The sequence below is a fragment of the Cygnus olor genome, chromosome 3 (assembly GCF_009769625.2).
Source record: "Cygnus olor isolate bCygOlo1 chromosome 3, bCygOlo1.pri.v2, whole genome shotgun sequence".
In the NCBI taxonomy this organism is placed as follows: domain Eukaryota; kingdom Metazoa; phylum Chordata; class Aves; order Anseriformes; family Anatidae; genus Cygnus; species Cygnus olor.
In genome coordinates this window covers 82,970,779-82,983,166 of record NC_049171.1, presented here as the reverse complement: position 1 = coordinate 82,983,166, position 12,388 = coordinate 82,970,779, and the positions used below count along the sequence as shown (strand labels likewise).

The 12,388-nt window shown below is 37.5% G+C and overlaps 1 protein-coding gene across 1 annotated transcript in view; it reads right to left on the bottom strand.

Annotated features, from left to right (window-relative positions):
* The window catches only part of WDR64 (WD repeat domain 64), a 73,044-nt gene that overhangs the window by 15,132 nt on the left and 45,524 nt on the right, over nt 1-12,388 (bottom strand). The window contains 4 exon segments of the mRNA XM_040552587.1: nt 205-393; nt 1,193-1,364; nt 8,407-8,533; nt 10,474-10,650. Of these exon segments, the coding sequence (XP_040408521.1) occupies nt 205-393; nt 1,193-1,364; nt 8,407-8,533; nt 10,474-10,650 (665 nt within the window).

Below are 12,388 nucleotides of genomic sequence, written 5' to 3'. Positions count from 1 at the left end.
ACAGTCACCTAGTTATAACATTTAAGAGATTCATTCATGGTTTGTAAAACCACATTAATTAAAAAAAAAAAAAAGGATTATACTGAATACCTCATAGGAATTATTTTTATTTTTATGACCTTCAGTCAAAAGATGCTTTGTAAGTATAATATTTTCAGAACTGTTCCCCAAGTCATACATGCATATAAATGTTTAAGATCTTACCTGTCCCTGTCCGGCATTAGAGGATATTCAAATTTCTTTTTATTTTCCATATGCTTGCTTTCCTTTTTAATTATAATAGGAAAGCTATTAACATCACAAGGCAAAATCAACCGACTGATATCTGGTAATTCAAACTTCCTGGGCTGTCCGAAGTAACCAAGATAGCATCCATTCGTGGCATGCCAGAGTCTATAGACATAGAAGTGTTGCCAAAGGACAGAAAGGAAAAATGGATCATTTTAGAAGTGGAGCAAACATGAATAATGTTTGTATACATGATCAGGTTCTGCAGCATTGCACTAGAGTGCAGTGTGTAAGTCATTAAAAAAAAAAACACGATATTAAAGATCAGTTTATCATTTAAGTAACTTGAGAAAAAAAAAATCTCAGAAGGATGTTGGAAAAATCAGAAAACAATCAAACAGTTCATTTTTATAAGTAAGAAATAGAGGAGTAAAGGCACCAATATCCTGAACTGCTCTAACTGTAAGGTACTGCCACCACAGTAGGATCTACACAAAAATTCCTCAGCGATTCTCCCCCCAAAAATAAACATAAAATTAAAAAAAAAACCAACAACAACAAACAAACAAACAAACAAAAACTTCAAATGTACTTACTAGCCAAGAAAGAATTATGCAGTTGTCTATAAAAAGGCTTGAGACTGAAATGCTTTAATTTGCTACGTTGTGATGTTAACAACCCATGTTAACTTAGAAAGTACTGAAAGTTAAAATGGAATGGGAACAGGAGGTCATATGGGGATGTTACCCATGCATTCAAGGTCACCTTGTTGGTAGAAAATGACAGTCTGTAAAAGGTATGACTTCATGGGAAAAGCAGAAGTGTTACATTAAAAAATTCGTTCTTGCAGGTGCAGAACAGAAAACGCACCTATTAGCCTATATGCAAGTCCAGCAAGAAGAAGACCTTTGGAGACCATTCAACTGACTGGCCATAGAATTAAGAAGTGTTAGTCATTTTGTACCTGACTGAACCATCAACAGATGCTGTCACTACCACATTTTTCTCCTCTTCATGAAATAAGCCAACCACTTCAGTAGAACGTGCCCTCCAGCATAGCTCCTCCTTTATTTGCTGAGGGAAAAAAGCAACATAACCACATTTCAGGCAGTTCTGTATGCCACCATGGTTACTGGCTTACTGGGTTCATCAGTATGGCTGTCTGAAAATTAAGAGGTGAAATATTATTCCCTCCAACAAACAGGCTGCAAATGGCACATGGTAGAAACACTCAGGGGACAGGGATAAATGAATTCTTAACGTAACCTCTTTGAACACACTAGAATAATGCTGGCAGAATTTTACTTATGTTTTCTCTTGTTTTTCACAGCATCAAGTTATTATTGAAAGCAAAAGACATGATCTTTATGTGCAGGAAACAGTTTTAGTCCCTGTAGAGGTCTGAATCCATTTTTCTCTATTTGTCTTACCCTCTTATACTGTTCAGGTTAAGAAACTATGCCAGATTTTTCCTTACTCTTTTACTATTTTGTGGATCTTCTAAGAATGACAGAATGCTCCAGCGCATAATACGTCCCTCTGTTTAAAAAAGAAAAAAGCAAAACATAAATACGTTTCATTATTGCCACACATTTGCTTGTTGCTACCATATGCTCTTGGTAAACCCTGGGCAGAATGATGAAAAGATTTCAGGTCATTGTCAAGCATACAAAGTAGAAAATAATATACCATTTATTAATATGCAAAGAAATACATATACTATTTGTGAGTAACGTATCTTTGAATAGATTTGAAATGGAAAGAATGTAAAGTTTTTTTACTTGAACGACAAGAGTAAAAATAAGATTCGTCTTGTCCAGACAGTTATCTATTGCACAAGCTAGGTCTTAGAGTTTTCTAGGGATTGAACTATATTTCAATCCTGGTAAAATGGATAGTGTTTGCTGATATGCATACATAATGAAAGCTTAATGTTTTACAACCTCCCAGTGAACTCATGTGAAACTAGAATCAAAGAACCATTTTCCTTATGACCCATTACTGCTTAGTTTCCTGAGAAGGCTCCCTCTTTCCTGATGTGGTTGCTTCTTATCTCCTTCGTTTCTACTACTAGACAGGAGTCTTTTGTGTAATTCCAGCCTTCATACTGATCACATCTGGTTTCTACGACTGTACATTTGCAAGCAAGCAAGGAGGCTGATAGAGTAGTTGACCTTCTAAAAAGGAAAATCTATAATGGGAACAAGAATTTAGTAGTAGCACTGCAGATAAAAGAGAAGGGTGCAGAAGTCATGAGAAGTATATCTGCTCAGTGGCACAACCACAAAAGGACAAAGGGAGAGTATCAGATGAATAGGTAATAGGGTAGTTACTTTTCCATAAATAAACAAAATCTTGCTCAGTGCATGCTGCCTTCCTGAACTCACGTACAGATTTGAATCAATGGGGAGTGGAAAATCCTCTTCATTTTCAACACCAGCTTCAAACTCTTGCTCGGTTTTGAAACAAATTAAAAAACAACAACAACAACAACAAAAACAAAAACCAAACCTTGATTCATCCAAATTCTGACAGCATAAGAGCAGCAAACTATAAGAAACTGTTCTAATAGGCATTTGAGAAGAAAAGTGACACATTAAAGGACAAAAATCTCATATGACAGATGCAGAAGAGGAAAATGGCCAGGGTGAGTATAGAGATTTGGAGGAGAGTCAGACAGCAGATAAACTCTGATTGCCTGACAGATGAAAGCCAGGTCTGGTGTGAAATTAAAAGTCTAACAATGAGCTGCTAGCACAGGTCACAATTGCTTTCTTTCCTTCTATAGCTGTGTACTGATGAGGCCATTGCTTTGCACTCCATATTAGTGTCTGAATCATGGTTCTTGGTACAGCCACAGCAGCATCTGTTTGTTGTCATTTTGTTTTAGTTGTGTTACTTCAGACATTAAATTCAGGGTACTGAATCCCTGAAGCCACTGTACCTACCTTATTTAGGTTCAATCTGTCTTTGTGCTCTGGAATGGCATTGATATCTGTACTCGCAGCAGTAGTAGAGGACAGAAAACAAACTTTCCTGTGTGAAAGAAAATAACTGGATAGAGATGGCTTAAAATATGAAATACATTATTAGAGATCACTGACAATCTTGAACATACTGTTTGTTATCTGGAAGTCAACACGATCCAGTGTAGTACAGTGTAATGAAATGGTGCCTGAAATGATTAGATTGATTAGACTAAGAATTGTTGGTGTTTTAGAAATGTACCCAAGTAAATCAGCAAGGTTTACATATTACACAGCCAAACTTTCTTGTCAAGACTTTTGAGCAAGTTAAATCCATATTAAGTCAAAATGAACACTGATGTTCATCCTCCAGCGAAGAGAAGAGGAAAAATTCAGTACATGCCAATGGCTTGTCTGCTTTCATTTTACACAGTGCTTTTCTCTACAAATAGTTTTCAATTAATTATAGAAACTAACCTTCAATTTATTAAGATAATGCTCAGAAATGGGATTGTGTGGAAGAAACTCAGGAAAAACATGGATATATTCTTTAGTTTTTGTTTCTGAGTCAAGAAAAGTTCTGACTCTTAATGAAAGGTTCTTGCACCATAATTTACACTGATGTCATGACTGCTGTGTTTTTGATAAGAGTATCTAAATATCTGGGACAAAGTAAAAGCCATACAGAAAGTGTGCAGCTGGGATAGCACACTAAAATTTTCACAGGTGACTGTGACTTTGTAATTTTTCAGACTTTGAATTTATAAACTTGCTACCATTCTTTAACATCCTGTGTGTATATGTGGCCATAGCCAAATTCATCCAGGTACCTTCACAGTACATACAGTACATCCTAAGCCTGTATTATTCAAAGTCATAGTAGGGTCCTCCTGCTTAAACATAATCAGAAATTTTCTTGATTTACAAAAAATTCTACTTAAGAATTGTAATCACCACACTTTAGTTTAGTTAGGATTTTTTAGATTAAGTTATAACACCAAATAGAAAACTCAGGTTGAATTAAGTGGCAATTGCATATTCAAGGGTATAGTAAATGCATGAGCAGCTTGAAGGTTTTAAAGCAATGTAAGATCATAAAATATCTTCATGATTCAGGAGAGCACAAAAAGCTGCCTAATTGCATAAGACCTTAAAACTACGTAACCATTTAAACCATAGTGAGTCCTTTTGCCAACCATTGCCTTTGTATGTCCACTGGAAGACAAAAACTTCTGAAGTTATGTATGTTTTGAAGTTATGCAAAGCCTTTCTCTCAAAATGGGCAAAAATTATGGTCTGCTTGCAACACTACCAACCTATGCCAGCTTCTAGTATGTTTTAAGAGGAGACTTAAAGCTGCAAACTTCAATGAGCTTGCCTCTCTGTTCGCTGAGAGTATCTAATGCCTTGAAGATTGTATTAGACTAAAAAAGTATTGTATTAGACTGTATTAGATGTATTATTGTATTAGACTAAAAAAAGGCCTGCTACAGGGGCCTCACACAATCATCTCACAGAAATAAGTTACAATACACAGGAGAACTGATTCTTGACAAAAACTGACTTCTGTTGAATTCTTCAACAGAACTGAAACTTAGGAAGTCATGTAGAGGACAACAGGATAGCTTAGTGGAGTGGTAAGAAAAATAAAAAAAACACATTATCACAGAATCACAGAAAGGTTGAGGTTGGAAGGGACCTCTGAAGGTCATCTGTTTCAACACCCTGCTCAAGCAGGACCACCTAGAACAGGCTTTCGAGGACCATGTCCAGGTGGCTTCTGAAGATCTCCAAGGAGGGAGACCCCACAGCCTCTCTGGGCAACCTGTGCCAGTGCTCCATTACTCTCAGAGTAAAGAAGTGCTTCCTGATGTTCAGACAGAACATCCTGTGTTTCAGTTTGTGCCCATTGACTTTTGTTAGGCACCACTGAAAAGAGCCTGGAAGGACTAATATCAATATGGATTGATAAACATCATTAAATTTTGTTAACTGTTTGAACTTCATTAAATACAAAGAAAAATCCCAGTTTAAATATGCTATCTTGGATAAAAAATTACATCAGTTTAATACAACAGAATTCCAAATGAACACACCTGTCATGGTGGAAGATACAAGGCACACAGTTACCTGGAAGAGGAAGCACTACGTATAAGGAATAACATGGCATTGACTCCAGATGCTTGAGGAATTGAAGCTTGGCTATTCTCATTAATTTTACACCTGAAAATGAAGATGTTTGTACCAGATAATATCAGATAAGTTGTGTATTGTTCCCAGAAAAGGTTGTAGACTTTATTCAAAATATAAAAATTTAAACATTTTATTCCCCAAATGTATGTCACCTAAAAGTTTTAGACATAGTTTTTCAAAATCAGTTCATCAGTTATGATGCATTAATGACAGTGAAGAGTAGGTAAAGAATGTGCCTGCGCAAGGAAAAACAGAAACCCAGTGCAATGATGTACATTTCATTCAGCCAAGTATTTTCTTGAGAATTAGTATTTAAGAGAAAAGTGAAGTAACTTATGCCAAAGTTAACCAGCTACATTAATGTTAGAAAAGTACATTGTTCCTGGCATTCAAGCCAGTCATGTGTATGAACTGTGGGTAAAATACTGTACTTACAAAGCAATGATTTTCCCCCCTCATACATGAGGAGGTAAAAAAAAAAAAAAAAAAAAAAAAAAAAAGGAAGAGACAAAGCCAGAACAGTTGTTGTTGTTACTACCTGTGGTACAAAAAGACTTCAGCTCTGACCTGGGTGCACAGATCATTCTTATCATGTGGTTCCCTACACAGTTAAGAATATAATGCAAACTGGAATTGCCCTAAGAGAAACAAGAAAGATTCCCCTTTGCCTTTTGTGCTGCAGTATATCCTGTAGCATAATATTTGAAAAACCCTTGTGGGACCTGTAGGTTCAAAACCATCTAGACAGAAATAGGAATTGAGTCCATGTCTCCAATGTACTGAGGCATACCATGGGCTTATTGAGTGAAGAGGATTTTCAACAGAGGATTTTTTTTTTCTGTGAAACAAAGCTTTTCATTTCCACTTTCTTCCAAGTATCTGAGAGCTAAGCATTTCAAGTTGAAATGAGCATTTTCTCCAGATCAATCTTTGTACTCTGAACTGAAGAAAATGAAAGAAGTTTTCAATTCATGCCAATCCAAAACACACCTTCCCCCCTCAGTTTAATGCCAAAAAAAAACACCACAAAATAAGCAACAAGTATTTTTGAATTATTACTACTGATCTGTTTAAATTGTTTGCTAGAACAAACAAAATTGATTAGTGACACTCAAAAATACTTGATACGGCATCTCGTCTGGGCAGCTAGGCAGCTGGAATAACAAAAGCATTTCAACAAAATGCTGCTACTCCCTAGTGAGTAGGAGAAGAGAAAGTATGGAAAACATTTCTTGGAGTTGTACAGCCTTAGGGATTTTTTTTTTTTTCATCTTTCACCTCAAATTGCCTAACTTTCTGTAAATATTCTATATGGAAGAATAGATATTTCAAAAGGAGAGTATCTTCATCAGACTTGAAGATAAGACTAAGATATTTAAAACCAAAAAGAACAAAGAGAGGCACTACCACAAACATAGGCGAAGAGGGGAAATACTGAATTAGAAATAGGTAGCTATTAGAACAGTACAAAGGTTAATAAAAGACCAGAGGATAATTGAAAAAAAAAAAAGTGTAACAAAACCCCTAGCTGTTGCCAAAACAGTACTTTAATTCTCCTCTCCAAATGGATATATTTCACTTAAGCCAAAAACAGTTGTATAATTTTTTACTGGTTATGTCTCTTTTCTTGTTACTTATTGAATCACTCCTTTTTCTCCATTGAGACTTTATCCCTTTCCAAGCAAGCAGGGATGTCTGTCCTTCATCTTCACCTCTTGGAATGGAATATCTTTCCATTCTTCTACCTTTGTCATCAAGATCACTGTTTAATCCCTCAATCTCAGGTCAACAGACTGTGACATGCTTGTTTCTGTCACTCATTTTTAATGATTAGTTTGGTAATGCTATATAACCACCCAAAAAAACAAGACTAAAGGATCTTTTAACTGAAGGACAGCCATATTCCCCTTCTGAAAGTACATCATAATGTAATTAAATCCCAATCTGAAGTACAGAAACATTGCCTACTGGGCATTTCTATTTCCCTTTTCAGTGAATGACTGGAACTCTGGTACACAGCTGTGAAAGGCATCTCCTTGCTAGTGAGAGAAAGATTTTGACTACTCTGTCCAACTAAACATGCCTATCTACTGCAACATTTGTTCTCAAGAAACACCTTAAGATAAAAAGGAAGCATGCAAAGCCTTTGAAAATGACATTTAAGAGCCTAGAGTGAGGCTGCTTGCCCATTCCTACCTTGTGCCAGAAATTTTCATATGAATGTTGAAAAGCATCTCAAAAATTGCTTATGTCGAAGCAAGACAACATTTACACCTTTTTGAGGTGAGTTCCTTTCCAAAAGAAATATGAAGAAATAAGATAAAAAAAAGACCAGAACTACTATCACATCAATCAGCGATAATGTAGCACACCTGCCATAATCTGCTGAAATAGTATTATTTCCAGATGTTCTCTCAAACACAAAACTTCCAAAATAAGGATGGCTCTACAGCTCTGTACAGCTCAGTAACCAGGGACAAAGTGACATAAAGTTTCCTTCAGTGGCAGTTTAGTGACATGTTAAAACACTATTCTTGATTAGAATCATAGAATCACAGAATCATAAAGGTTGGAAAAGACCTCCAGGATCATCTGGTCCAACCATCCCCCTACCAGCAATGTCACCCACTAAACCATGTCCCTAAGCACCAGGTCCAACCTTTCCTTGAACACCCCAAGGGATGGTGACTCCAACACCTCCCTGGGCAACCCGTTCTAATGCCTGACTAGACTTTCTGAGAAGAAATGTCTCCTAATTTCCAACCTAAGCCTCCCCTGGCATGGTTATTTATTTTTGAACACCTGATCAACATCATTCCTTCTACAAATGGCTCTCTTAATTACCTCTCCTGCAATGTGAGGACTAAATAGCACAGTAATTTGAAGTGGGAGGGAGGGGGGCGCAGATAAATTTCTATTTTAAATCCTGCTTTGAACTTGTGTATCCACTATTCTCTTTGAATTGTTTGTATGAAGTACTGGAGATCAAAATGCCTCCATGAAAGCAATACTTACATACATCTGACAGAAGCAGATTCAAAATCCCACAAAATTATTGCACCATTTGCACTTCCTGTAGTTATCAAACTGCATCCTTCTACTTTTAAAACATCAAAGCACTTCATTTCCACAGAAGGTACAAAACACTACAAAGAAAAACAAAAAAGAATGTTAGTAGGAGCAATGTGGACACTAGAAAGTGAACTGCTTTAACTGTTAATTTAAAAAGACGCCTAAATCAAATGTGTATACAACAACTGCATATTCAATGTTATTCTAATACTATTGTGTTTGAGCTACACAGAGGCAGGGAGTGATAGCAGGGGGAAACTCCCTGCTGCAGAAGATGGGGGTCTTCATCTACCTGTCCTGATATCTGGGGACGAAGGGAGAGCAAGAGGAGAGGGGCAGAGCAGGACAAGGGGACTGGTAAAGAGCAGGATGAGATCTTTGGAGGTGCCTCCCTGCAGAGAGAGGAATGACTTAGGCCTGGATGTAGCCTGAGGTGCTTATGTGAGCCAAAATAGCCCCTTCACAGGCCTGGATGTAGTCTGAGGTGCTACAATGGGCCAAAATAGGCCCTTCATAGGCCTGGATATAGCCTGGGGCGCTAACATGGGCCAAAATAGCCCTTTCACAGGCCTGGATGTTGCCTGGGGTGATAATGTGAGCCAAAATAGCCTTTTCATAGGCCTGGATGTAGCCTGAGGTGCTAACATGTGCCAAAATAGCCCCTTCAAGTTCCTGCTCCTCAACAGCTCCGGGCTGAAGTCTTCCCTAGCATGAGACCAGTGCCTGCAGGGAGCAATTTGCCTCCTTTGGAGCTAGACAGCTGAAAGAAGAGAGCTAAATGCCCGTGAATGCCTGGCCTGCTGCAATCCTGTGGGAATCCTGGGCTTGGACTTCAACATCCCAGCACTGGGATGGTGGGGCCAAGGAGTGGGGCTGGTTGGAAGTGGTCTTAGGGGTCTCACGGTTTGGGGACAGCCTTCAACAGCACCACTAAAAGCTCTTCCAGAAACCACGGTCCCTGCTTGGAGGCTTGTTGGGTTTCATAGGCCTCTAGACACAGCCCTCATGGAAATATTTGTCACCTTTCTGCTCACCATACAAATTCTTTTCTCCTCTATTTTACCTACTCACAGCAAAGAGCTGCATCTCTCTTGCCTCCTCCTGGCAGTCTGGGAGCTCCCAGCTCCTTGCTGGGAGCTCAGACTTGGGATACTGTGAAGAGGCTGCTGGCCCTTGTCTGGCTCTCAGACTATTTAGTACATCCTGCTGCTCTGGATGGGAACCAGCGGTCTTGCCAGGGGAGATGTGGGGTGTAAAATACTGGCTGCATAGCCAATGCTGCATTTTCTCTGCACCCAGTCAAGGTAAAGAAGGGTTCAGTGCATCAACTTCAGTAACCTTCTTCATACTTATTGTGAAGCAGAAAGAAAAGAGCTCACAAAAGAATTAGGTTTGCAGATGATCTGCCGTTAACCAGAAGCAATTATTATCTGGAACTCACCGTGGAATTTTAAGCTGCAAAAATGACTAGAAGCACTTTTTAAATAAACTAAAAGAAAAGCAGGATTCTACAGCTGTCTGCAGCACTAGTAACAGTCACCATGGAAAAAAAAATGTTCTAAGAAGAGAGACTTGACAAGGGTATATAAATATTATTTGAAATGGGGAAAACTTCTCACTAGTTACACACAGGGTTAGGAATCACACTAGGAATCACCCAGCCTGATCTTTATGTGCCACTATTACTGAAAGTCAGTCTATCTCTAATAATGAAGCACCTTTCATTTCTAGAAGATATCTCATACAAGGACCTCAACTTATATTTTGTACAGGAACGTGAAGCGTATGTTCTGAGTTGCTTAACCATGCTAACAACTGTGCATTGCATTATTAAGCAGGTCTATCTCGTAAAAACAATTGCCCTTTTATGTGATTTATTTTAGACTTTCGGTGTACTGGAAAGTTTGGAATACTTATTTGGTTCTCATCCTCTTGTTAAAAATCCTCAAGGGCACAATAAACCTTTTACTTTCTAATCTTCCATAAATGTTGCGGAACTTCAAATGTTTCTCACCTCTGTATCATTGCTCAGAGTACTGGTGTCAGACGGCAGCTGAATATTCAGAAAAAAATCATGTTTTTGTAAGGTGTCAGGCTTCAGTGACAGAAACTCAACTGGATTCCTTTGTAGAAACAACACTGCCTCAGGAAGCACCCATGTAACTTCTAGACACATTTTAATTTCATTACCCTGTTAAAAAAAATGACTTAATGAGAGAGGGAGGAAAATATTTCTCTATTCATAAGGAAATGGTCAGCAAGTGTGTTCCAAATCTTGTTTTCTGTGCCAAACTACAAAACAACAACAGAACAATAACAAACCAAACCAAACCAAACAAAAAAAAACAACACAACCAAACATTGCAAACTTCATCTGGTATACACAGTTTGATTTCCCACTTAAAAGTAAGTTGTTTCTTCAGTTATAGCTGCTCATTTTATTAACTTGGTAGTCTCCAGTCTCCATACCAGCAAAATTGATAGTTGCCGCAATTGTGTGAGAAAAACAGGCCATAGTTCCACCATTGCTCTGAGTCATCGATCCCTCCCCATTGTGCCTAGAGCTATTGCAAGTTACCTTCCCAGTCTTTCCAACCATAGCAAATTCACTTCAGTATCTCGTTTCTGTATGAACCTTGATATTTCTGTCTGTTTAGGAAACTGAAATCAGCTTCTTAGATTTTCTTGTGTTCTCATAGATGTCTTGAACTCCAGAATGAGGCAATGATTAAGATTTTAGTAAATCTTATGATTTTAATTGTATCAGACAGGAAACACCTTGGGGGAAGGTCTAAAATTTGAAAGAGAGTATGAGAGACTCTTTCAAAGAGTAAACTGGTTTTGGGGTGCTACTCAAGTTTACCTTCCTAACTACCGTATTTAGAGCCTCTTTAAAAGCTAATCATAATAACCTATAGTTCTCATTATTCAACTGAAACATTTGTATAAAAAAAGTAGTTCTGCAATTATATACAACAATATTAATGTATTTAAATACACACAGACTTGCAGGAGATTCAACTCTTTGCCAACCTGTTGTCAAGGGACATATTTACATTGCATGAATGATTTAACAATTCCAATACTAACACTGAAGGCCAATCGGTATGATATAGTATTTCAGAAATAATATAAAAAGTAAAGCCTAAATAAAACAGCTTTTTATTAACAGGAGGATCAAAAGTAGTATATTGTTTACCAAGATAACCCTTGTATGTTGTTGTTTTTTTTTTTCTCTAAATATATAATCTGTATAACAAAACTTAATATTTCTGCCTACAAAACTTTGTTCCCTTGTACACAGTGGATTTAAAGTTTCGTAAGGCAAATTTTGTCTCATAGAAAACATTCCAGTCTGAGGAAGAAAATTCTAGAGGAACATGGTTCGTCTAAAAGATGAGATCCCAATCATTAGCTCCAAATGCATGCTGTTAAGTTTTAGCTGAAGGGAACACAGAGTAGACTCTCAAAATAAAGCCAGGCAAGCCAATCTGATTTATTATTGTCTTGTCTCTTTGTATAAATTCTTAATGCAGCCACTGTCTTAATCTAGTAATTTTAGGTGATAACTAACTAACTAAATCCTTTAACAAAAATCTTCCCTGATACCAAGTTTTCTTGCAGGATAATACCATGGTCACCTATTCTCCACAGAGGGAAAATAAACCAAGAGGGATATTAGGGTACAGTTGGAGAGCTTCACAATGATATAAATGTATAGGCTTGAGGCCTTTGAGGCTTCTGAAACTGAAATCTGAGTCACGGGAGTTTCCTATTAATAAACTTTAAATGGTGCCTCTATGGCATACAAAAGACTGGGATGGGATGGCAATATCTGACTCCCAGGGCTCAGTTGCTGAATTTGGACAGTTATCTCTACACATTTATTGTTATTATTTAATCTACATTTATTCTAGATTCTCTTGTTT